Source organism: Telmatherina bonti (assembly GCF_933228915.1).
Source record: "Telmatherina bonti genome assembly, chromosome: 8".
NCBI classification, from domain to species: domain Eukaryota; kingdom Metazoa; phylum Chordata; class Actinopteri; order Atheriniformes; family Telmatherinidae; genus Telmatherina; species Telmatherina bonti.
Window position 1 is genome coordinate 31318061 of NC_136626.1, and position 10171 is coordinate 31328231.

Here is a 10171-nt window from a genome sequence, read left to right on the forward strand (position 1 = left end):
TCATTTAACTTTATTTTAAAATGATTTATTTTCCATGATTAGAAAAAGACCAGCCTCCGTGCAGCGCTGCTTTCCAGACGTCTTGTAGTGATGCTTCCTTTTCTCTCCTCCTTCAGCTGCTTTTCATGTGAACGTTTTGACTTTTTACTGCTGTAATTTGGAGTTTCCTGTAAGCTGCACGTTCACTACCCTTAAATCCCACGTTGTATAGAAAGTCTGTATCGTTTGTTCTTTCTGGCGTCATCCTGATTGAGCTTTAATCAGATTGTGGTACTTGATGAAATTAGATGATTCATGTCTGGATTGAAGGATTGATGCTGCTGAATTCAGTGATTTTACTTAAGGTTTATTCCACACACACACACACACACCCCTTTTTATTGTGCACATCTGCTTGAACTATTCGTGTTGTGGCTAATGACGTTTTCATGTCTTTGTTTCCAAGGTGACCAACATGTCTGAGGAACTTACGATCCTGGAGAGTTGTCTGAGCGAAGCAGAAGCAGGGAATGATGGTCAGGAGGATGTGTGCATGTCGGACAACGCTCAGACCAACACGGAGACGGCCATCCAGTCTCTGATTGAAACTCTCAGAACCAGAGACTTCGGCTCTGCCCTCACGCAGGTCAAAATCTTTAGGTGAGATCAGCAGAAACACCTACAGCACAGATCCAAATCAAGTTTCTGCTTTTCCAAGAATAACGAAGCAGAAGTCACGTTTTTTTTTTGTTTTTTGTTTTTTTTTTTTAATCTGTTTTTACCTACAAGTTGCCACAATGAAATGCACTGATGTCTGACCTTTAGTAAACTGCAAAGTAGGAAATCTCTGGGTGAAACATCCCCAGCGGAACAAAATGTGTCCTCCTGCTGGAAACAACCCAAACACATCATGAAGGATGGTTAGAAAATACCCATTTTATCAGTTTAGTGGAATTCCGGTTAAAGTCCGGGTCTGTGATGTTTCTTTCATAGTCCTACGTACCTGTAGATACAAGGGCTGTGATGTCAACTTTTTTCTACTTAACCGCTGTGTCTACTCTCCTCGAGATTTCTGGTGTTTTCCTGCACAGACATGAACATCTTAAAGCAGCGACGTGTGCTGTGTAGATGTAAAAACAGGCACCAGGTGTTCATAAACAAGTCTTGCAACATGTCGCAGCCAGAGGCGGCGATTCCTGGTCCAGAAAGTAAAAGTCCTGCCTGTACATTTAGAACAGGTGTTTTCACTAACAGGCTTGTTTACCTGGTAAATAAACTCTGCTCATTAGATTCAGTTTGTTTGGTGACTGGTCGAAGCAGCTGCCGGACCGGACTTTTACTTTCTGGGCCAGGAATTGCCTCCTCTGGTCGCAGCTACAAATGCTCTCATTGATCACAGCTGTTGTTGCGCATCTCTTTGCATGTTCTCATCCCCCACTTTGATTTGTCTCCAGATCTCTGTGGCCGAATGACATCTTCGGCAGCGAGGCGGATAACGCAGTTCAGACCCTTCTGCACATCTACTTCCGTCACCAGACGTTGGGCCAGACGGGCTGCTTGGCGGTGGTCGGCCCCAGCAGGGACCTGTCTCAGGCCAGCACCCGCCTCATGGAGCTCAACCTGCAAATCCGAGAGGCTCTGAGCCAGGCCCAGGCCTGCCAGTCCAGCTCCACCATGGTCAGCACTGGACTGTGAGTCTGCGGTGTTTCAGGCTGGACTAAACTGAACTAAACCCCCCCCCCCCCGCTCTACACACACCTCACATCAGTTGTAGAGAGAGGGCAGACAGCGAGGTTGGGAGGACAAGAGAGACTACACCTACAAAGGGCTAAAGGATGCGTGGGAATAACTGTGACTCATAATATATTATTACATGTATGAATGCTTAAAGCTAAAAGCTTTCCTCAGACTAAGCCAACTTGCAAAATTCAGTTGCAATAAGTCATGTGGTGATGTGTCTGAAGACGCAGTTGAATGATAGCTTTTTTTCTTTTTTTTTTTCCCCCTTTCCTGGAGCCCGATCTAACCTGAAGGTCTCCTCAGGACCGGGCTGGGAGTTGAAGCATGTAAGACAGTCCATAGGAGGTGTCATATGTGTAAAGGACACACCAAGGAAACTATTGTTTAAAAAAGGTTTTCAAATGCATGCTTGAAAGAGAGAAGCACTGCAAGAATATTTTTTGGAGAAATGTATTTTTTATTAGAGCTAACATCCTAGGTTGTAAATGTTAGGATATTTAACATGTAACCCTGTGGGAGATGTCGACCTTCAGGGAGTGTAAAAAGAGAAATGTTTATTGATCTGCTCTGAGAGGAGAGTCCCCTTCATCAGATCTTCATGCAAAACTCACTCTTTAACCAAATAAGTAGATGCCTTTAGAGACTTTCGACTGTGTGATATATATTGGATCTTCTGGTATACACACACAAATGCATTTAATTGCACACAAGTGCAGACTGGCTACAGCTCATAGAAACATAACTTATTTTACTCTGTATATATTTTAGAACTGTATAGTGTAAAACCAGTATTTTTCCCTTGTACTTTTGTCTAATGCACTGTTCATCCAAAATAGGATGTATAAAGCTTGTGATGAGGAAGCCAAGACCAGGTTTGGGTTGATCCGCTCCACTTTTCATCCTACAATGCCAAAATTTCCCAGATCCCGCCTTGGGTCATTCATAGTAGCTACTCCATGAACAGCAAAGACATGGAGATCAAACAGACCTGCATTCCTTCAGATCACCGCTTATAGAGCAAGGTTTTAGTTCTCATTTTCCCCCTCAGGATGTGGACTGCAGGACAGGAGTGGCTTTTGTTTGGAAAGCTTGTCATGGCACATCGTTACAGCCACTGTACTCATCCCTCAGCCTTTCCCGCTACCTGTCTGGTACCATTTAAATGCTGTTAATTTAAGGATTTACCTGGAAGAGGTTTTGATGTAGAACTGCATTAAATTTTTCCTTCACATACCAGCCTTCTCTGGATAATAAAACCTAATCCTACAATGACATGTTTGAGGGTTTTTTTTTTTGCACACAATGGGGTCTTTTCTGGGGGAAAATATCAGATACAAGTATAAATACTTAAATACACAATGCAAGGTAGTCTTTTATTCCACATGAAGCATGTGCACAGAGTCAAAACATGAAGTGTAGGAAGATGAAAATCTGCTTTGCATTCAAGACACCTGCTGGTTAGACTGGGAGAAGTTGCTGCCAAACTTGTGCCGATGCGTTTACAGGTCAGAGCTCTGTCAGGATTTTTTTTAGATGATGTATTTGAAGCTGAACGTGCTGTCACAGGAGAGTCGCTTGCCTTTGCACCTGCCACACAAGTCCTGTCTGTGGGGTCGTTTGGGATCAACATGTCGCTGCGTTAGGGCACAGCAGCAGCGGGCTTTGTTGCAAGTCTGAAACAAAAACAGCCCCTCTATTAGGAGTGTGGTGATGAGCCTTTTTAAAAAAAAAAAAAAAAAAAAAAAAAAAAAAAAAAAAACTGCTTTTACAGCAAGGAAGGAGGCTTACATGACATGTGATGTCCTCAACACGGTATGGGTTGAAGTCCTTTTGACATTTCCTACAAAACTGTTTGAAGTAAACCTGCAAGAACATGATTAAAATCAGACTTTAATATAAAAGAAACTTGTCAAATGTTTTGGTTTATTAGAATATACTGACCTTATTGGTGCCCTGAACGCACCACACATAGGCGCTCTCCCAGCGCAGATTGCAGTCTCTGCAGTGATAATATCCGTATTTCTGCTCCAGAAACTGATTAAAAATACATTTTAATCACTTTTTTATCCATTATTCATTCTAATTCAAACTATTTACGCCTAATTATAGATATAGTGAGTAAGCATACTTGTCTTTACATTAGCGTCATTTAGCCTGGCTTTTAAAAAGAAAAAGCCCCGCGTGCGCCTTTGAACTCACCTGGAAGCGCACGCGCGCCTTGTTCTTTGACTGCTCCGCAGGTTGGGCTGCGTCACTCTTCACCTGCGGCTTGGACTTCTGCTTGTCATTTTCACGGACCTTCACCACATTCCCGTCCTCCCCACTGTGGAGGTCTCCCTCCTCCTTCCCGCCGGCGTCCCCCGCGGGCTCGGCCGGGTCACCGGGTGAAGCATCACCGCGTGTTCCCGCAGCCTGCTCCGCCTCTGAACGCGCCTCTTTATTGTTGTTGTCTACCAGGAAGTACGTGACGCTCCTGTAAGCTATCGGGGAATACACAGCGAGGGTGCGGGGGTAGCGCACCGCGCCCCCCGCCTTGGGGCTGCCGCCGCCCCCGCAGGCCGTCGCGGGCTCCGGCCGCCTCTTGCGCTGGAAGTCCCGCTTCATCGCCTGGAGGGTCCGCGGGCCGATGGAGCACTGCACCGAGGCGTCCTTCTTCGGGTTCACCTGCACAGCCACGTCTTTGGTGTTGGCCTTCCGCAGCCTCGGGGTCAGTTTGGGGTTAATTTGAGACAAGATGGATTTGAGCTGCGCGCGCTGGTGGTTGTTGAAGGCGTCAGAAGTATCACCATAGTGAGAAAAATAACTTTTGTATTTCCACCCTGCGTCTCTGGGCTTGGAGTACCTGCCCAGGTAAGGGTTGTAAGATGAGTAGAAGTAGCTGTCGACTGGCTCCTCACCGTACGTTGCCATTTTTTATCCAACCAACCCACGCAGCTTGCTGTCGCCACTTAAATAGACTGGAGACCATGAACGCAGCATCAGGCTTGATTGGGGTCAGGTGTGAGACTTGACAGATTAAAAACAGCCTCTGAGGTAGATGTACAAGTTTAATTTAGATCTCTGTTGTTGTTTTTAATACAGCTATGATTTACACATATGGTACAGTTACTCATTTGGCACAGGTTTGTTTGGAAATCTGCACATGAATAATTCTGACATGTTTGTCAAATAACTTTAGTCCCTCTTGCAAACACACACACACACACACACACACACACACATGCACACACACAAAACTCATAAACCAGACTAAAACTTTAACTCAGCAGTTTACAGCAATGTTCTTTCACCATGTAAGACATCAGTGGTTAACTTGGATGAGTTCAGCTTATGACATTAAGAACCTTTTTTTCCAGCATCCATGATAAATATTGATCTGATCAGTCTTTTTTTTTTAATCGTTTAATTTACAATGATCAGAATGATAGATCAGGGTTACTTTGTCTAAAATCTGAATGTTAAACAGGAGTCTGAGGGGAACAAGGGTCCAGCGTGACGACGTTTGGGTCGCTCACTGTCACCACACCATAAGACGAGTCAAAGTCCTCGTCATTGAACCGCTGGTATGTGATGTCCGTGTCGTAGGCGTTCATCATGTGATCTGGTTTATGCAGGACTTCCTTCCTATACATCCTGTAGGCCAGGATGAAAATGCCCGCCTCGGCTGCTTGGAACAAGGCGTACAGAAGAGGGAATATATACATCCCTCCCATTATCTGTGGAGGGAAGGCCAGCTTCAGGATGGCGGTGCACAGCTGGACGTTCTGACAGCCCGTTTCCAAGGAGACTGCCCTGCAGCTGTTAGGAGGTAGCTCAAAGAGCAGCGCCAGGCCGTAACCCGCCGCGTAGCCGCACAGAGGCATCAGGATGGCCACCACGTAGACAGAGGGCGGGATGGTGGAGAGCAGCTCTGGTCCCAGCATCGCTCCAGTCAGGATGAAGAGCATCACAAGGGTGACCAGTAGAGACCACAGAGAGGCCTGCAGATGCAAGGTTTCAGGGATTTAGTGAAACATGACAACATCTTTGCGTGATATAATTCTGTTTGAAAGTCAACCTGAGATTTCTTATTGTTGCTTTTAAAGTTCCAGTCTTCTTAAAGGACTTTTAAGTTTTTTTTGGACGTTTCTGCCTTTTGTTCGGTTCTCTGTCAGGACGATCCCACACTGCTTCAACAATGTTCTATGTCCAGTTGGATGCAGGTCTTTCCATTAAGTGCTATTGGCTTTTTGTTTGTTTGTTTTTTTGTTTACTTCCTTCCCACCCCATAATATCACCTATGATATAATACAAAGAATTAATACCATAAAGTTTGTTGCAAAGAACTGGGCTAAGTTCTCCAACTTTCTGACAATATAGCTATACCAAGCATTGACGTGCTCCTTGAAAAGCTGAGTCTTCAGCTTGCTCTTAAAGAAGACAAGGATTCTGCAGAGCGGACAGCTTGGGAGATCATTCCACCATTGTGGCACAACAGAGGGAAAGAGTCTGGCTAGTGATTTAGTCCCACGAAGTGGTGGTAACACGAGGCATCTTTCACTGGTGGAACGTAGCTGTCGAGAGGGAGTGTAGGTCTGGATTAGGGAGTGAAGGTAGACAGGAGCCGTTTCAGTCATTGTTTTGTAAGCCAGAAGCAAAGCTTTAAATTTGATGTATGCTGCAACCGGAAGCCAGTGAAGAGCGATTACCAGCGGAGTGACATGAGCTCGTTTGGGTTGGTTGAAAACTAGATGCGCTGCAGCATTCTGGATCATCTGCAGAGGTTTAATAGAGCACGCAGGCAGACCTGCCAGTAGGGAATTGCAGTAATCGATGCGTGAGATGACCAGAGCCTGAACCAACAGCTGAGTCGTGTGTTCTGTCAGGTACGGTCTGATTCTCTTGATGTTGTAGAGAGCATATCAGCAGGTACCGGCAACCGAGGCAACGTGGACCTTAAAGGTCAACTGGTCGTCCATGATGACCCCATGATGACCGGGCAGAAGGCGTAGGAACAAGTGTGACAGAGTCAAGCTTCACACTTAATTGCAGATGTAAGTAAGTATTGGCTGGGCAGACAACGAGCTCTGTCTTGGACGATGTTGAGGTTTGGGTTCTGGGGAAGATTTACCCTGCCATTAAACCTCTTTCCACCTTCCCCTTCTCACTGTTTATTTGGCATCCCTTCTTTAAAGATGTCCTACAGAATCTCAGTGACTTTAAGTTATTACTTTTAGAATTTTACATCTCTGTTATTGTTTTTATAAGCCTGATACTTCTTCATGTGTCCTCCACTTGTTCGCTTTCCTCATATTTCTTGAGGATTCACAGCGGACCAGGTGGAAATTTGCCGAGTTATTTGGATAATAGCTCACCGGAAATCATCTTGGTTGATGCTAAAATATGTTGTGCATGTCAAACTGTTATCTGTAACAGTGTTCCCAGCTGCAGCTGAAGGGATGGGAACAAATGATGTGTCTTTGAAACAAACTGCTTGTAACAAAGTCCCTAAAAAATGCCGTTTATAATTTGCTTTGGTACGTTCTCACATGTTCTTCATCCTGTACCTTCAATACCTTTCTTGTACTTTAAATATTCTTTCCATTCATTTTGAACTAGTAAAGGACTTTCTAAAGTCTGTCCTCAGGTCCAACAGGTTTTCACTGTATCCCTGCTCCAACACACCTGACTCATATTAAATAGATCCAACAGCCTATGCAGTTCTGCACAATGATTCATTCAAGTCAGACGTGTTGGAGCAGGGACACAGAGAAAACTTGCAGGATTGTGGCCTTTGATAACCAGGGCTGGACACCCCTGAGATACAAGAACCAAAGTGGGAAAAGTAGACCTTCAGAAATCCTCCAGAGGTGTACATCAAGACCAGTTTAAATAATAAAGTCTGGTTTCCTCAAACAGTCAAATAAAGAAATGAGTAAAACTTTACGACTTTTTCTTGCTCTTCCTGACATTGAAATATTTTTCATTTTTCTACTTCAGAACTGTGGGCAGAAAAATGCTATGGTGATAGTCTATGATCCACTGACTCCTCAAAACCTATTCTATTCTATTCTATTCTACAGTCACTTAGCAGACGCTTTTATCCAAAGTGACTTACATATGAGTGAGAACAACACAAGCAGGAAATCAAACACTAGAGGACATCGTAGGAAGGTGCTAGTGGTCCAGCTGGACGCAGGTCCTTACATGAAGTGCTACAGGCTTTTTATTTTATTATTTTTGTTGTTGTTATTATTTACTCCCTTCCCACCCCATAATATCACCTGTGTTAAAATACAAAGAATTAATACCATAAAGTTTGTTGCAAAGAACTGGGCTAAGTTCTCCAACTTTCCAACAAATATAGCTAAACTAAGTGTTGAAGCGCTCCTTGAAGAGCTGAGTCTTCAGCTTGCTCTCAAACCTCTGTTTAACCCCCCCACCCCCCTTCCTCCCATCCATCAACAGAGGATTTTATCAGTGACAGGTGGGAGGAGCTCTTCCTGACAGTATCTCTGACGTCACTGCGGTCAGCAGCATCCCTCTTTACTAATGCACGCGCTCAAAAAAAAAAAAAAAAAAGACGCAGTGCGCCTTTGTGTTAAGGTTCCATGTCACCAAAGGTACTGCGCGTGCTACTGGCTACATGACTGAACTGGTTTCATGCAGAACGACTTGAATAAATGACTTCATTACCTTTAAAACAATGTCGGCCACCCGCGTGTAGCGGTACCTCAGAATGACTCCTAATCCAATGGGGATGAGAGTGCTGCACAGGGTCAGGATGATGGCCCCGAAAGGCAGCAGGTTGACCACAGGTGTGTTGATCCACGCGCGACTGTAGATCCACAAGCAGAGCGGCATCAGCACGAGCGCCAGCAGAGTGGAGGATATGGTCATGATGATGCTGGGGAGAGGAGAACAAAGGTTGCATGAGGCGCTCGTGCTTTTTAGTTCAAATGTGGCATCATTTAACTTTTCAGACATGAAGTTATCAATATAATGTAGTTTTTATAACTTTAAAGTGATGTGTGAAATGTTCCATTTCAGGTGGTTTTCATGCGTAAATACGCACGAAATGTCCTTCAGCTTTATGAGCCAGTTTTACTGAGAAGTTATGGATATGTAGTCATGACAACAGATCTACCTGAGATTCATCTCTCCGTGCACCAGCAGGGACATGATATTTGACAAGTTCCCGCCAGGACAGCAGCCACAGAGCAGAACTGCCATCGCTGCCACTTCATTCAGAGAGAAGGCTAAAGCCAAAAGAAAGGCCACCAAGGGCATGATGACAAACTGACACACCAGAGCCAACAGCACTCCGATGGGTCTGCGGATATGCTCTCCCAGCTGGCTAACCTCCACCGTGCAGCCCAACCCCAACATGGTGAAGCAGAGGACCAGTCCCACAAACACATTGATTCCGTGGCTGAGCGGGGAGTCCCAGAAAGCGGGCACCAGGTGAGGGGATTCCGTTGGGGGAGCAGCCATGAAGTCAGCTCCAGCAGCTGTTCTGCCTTCAATGAACGCAGCACCGCTGGAGACTCCTAATCCATCCATCACACCCGCCCCAGGAGAGTCCAGAAGTTCCTTCATGGTGTCAGAGATAAGAAAGTCCATCATTCCAGCGATGTGCGCGCTGCTACCCAGCAGGCTGGAGTTCTCCATGGCGCAACAGGAGGACTGCAAAGCTCCACGGTCTCTGTGTGGCTCTAGGTGCTCGTGCGTAAAATGATTCCCCTAGTGGCGCGCAGTCACTAATGACAAACTGCGGAAGGTCCTGTGGGCCGGGAGCGCGACAGTACCATGGTACTTATTGCCACAGACTGGCGCCCTGCTGGACTGAGGGAGGGAGGGGGTCTTTACGGGTCTTATGAGTCAGAGGCAGCAGCTTTGCTCCGAGCTTCGTTTCTTACACACAAAAAAAGGATTTTTAGTATTTTAAACCCACTAAAATAACCCACTAAGTTAGCCTAAAAGTTGCTGCGCCTCCAGCATGTCTCCAGCATGTCTCCAACATGTCTCCAGCATGTGTCCAGCATGTCTCCAGCATGTGTCCAGCATGAAGATGCGTAAAAACGAGACGTAATCGTGGAAGCGACGTTCAGGAATCTGCCTGCATGAATGAAAATGGGGCTGATGATCTTTAGTGTTTGTGCAGCAAACTGAAAACGCGCCTGCCCCCATTTGTTCTGTTCAACATGCTGCTTTTCATGAAGAGGAAACAACGCACGAGCCCTCCTTCTTGGACTTTAGTGGGGAAATAGGGCGCGTGCTCGGTTCACATCACTACCCACAGTGTTTCGAGCTGAATATTTGAGACAAGCAGTTTTTGTAAATCACGTTGAATAAAAGAATAAAAATGTGACGATGTTCTTATGTAGCCTGTTTTATTTTATTTATTTGTTAATTTATTTATTTTTTATTGTTAGTTTGTATTTTGAGAAGATTAAAACAGCCCAACCAGTGG

The 10171-nt window shown here is 45.2% G+C and overlaps 3 protein-coding genes across 10 annotated transcripts in view; 1 reads left to right on the forward strand and 2 right to left on the reverse strand.

Moving 5' to 3' along the window:
- The window catches only part of fryl (furry homolog, like), an 83458-nt gene extending 80486 nt beyond the window's left edge, over positions 1 to 2972 (forward strand). For all 8 annotated transcript variants that reach the window (XM_079244938.1, XM_079244939.1, XM_079244940.1 and 5 more), the window contains 2 exons: positions 446 to 639; positions 1434 to 2972. In XM_079244938.1, coding sequence (XP_079101064.1) covers positions 446 to 639; positions 1434 to 1674 — 435 coding nt within the window. In that variant the 3' untranslated portion in view covers positions 1675 to 2972. The remainder of the gene's footprint in view (positions 1 to 445; positions 640 to 1433) is intronic.
- A 276-nt stretch (positions 2973 to 3248) lies between these two features.
- On the reverse strand, positions 3249 to 4629 carry zar1 (zygote arrest 1; the record flags this gene model as incomplete). Its single annotated transcript, XM_079244629.1, has 4 exons — positions 3249 to 3392; positions 3508 to 3582; positions 3661 to 3753; positions 3919 to 4629. 4 exons carry the CDS (start codon positions 4627 to 4629, stop codon positions 3249 to 3251), a joined length of 1023 nt encoding a protein of 340 aa, XP_079100755.1.
- A 548-nt stretch (positions 4630 to 5177) lies between these two features.
- On the reverse strand, positions 5178 to 9369 carry slc10a4 (solute carrier family 10 member 4; the record flags this gene model as incomplete). Its single annotated transcript, XM_079244470.1, has 3 exons — positions 5178 to 5699; positions 8395 to 8605; positions 8846 to 9369. 3 exons carry the CDS (start codon positions 9367 to 9369, stop codon positions 5178 to 5180), a joined length of 1257 nt encoding a protein of 418 aa, XP_079100596.1.
- Positions 9370 to 10171: the final 802 nt, after the last annotated feature.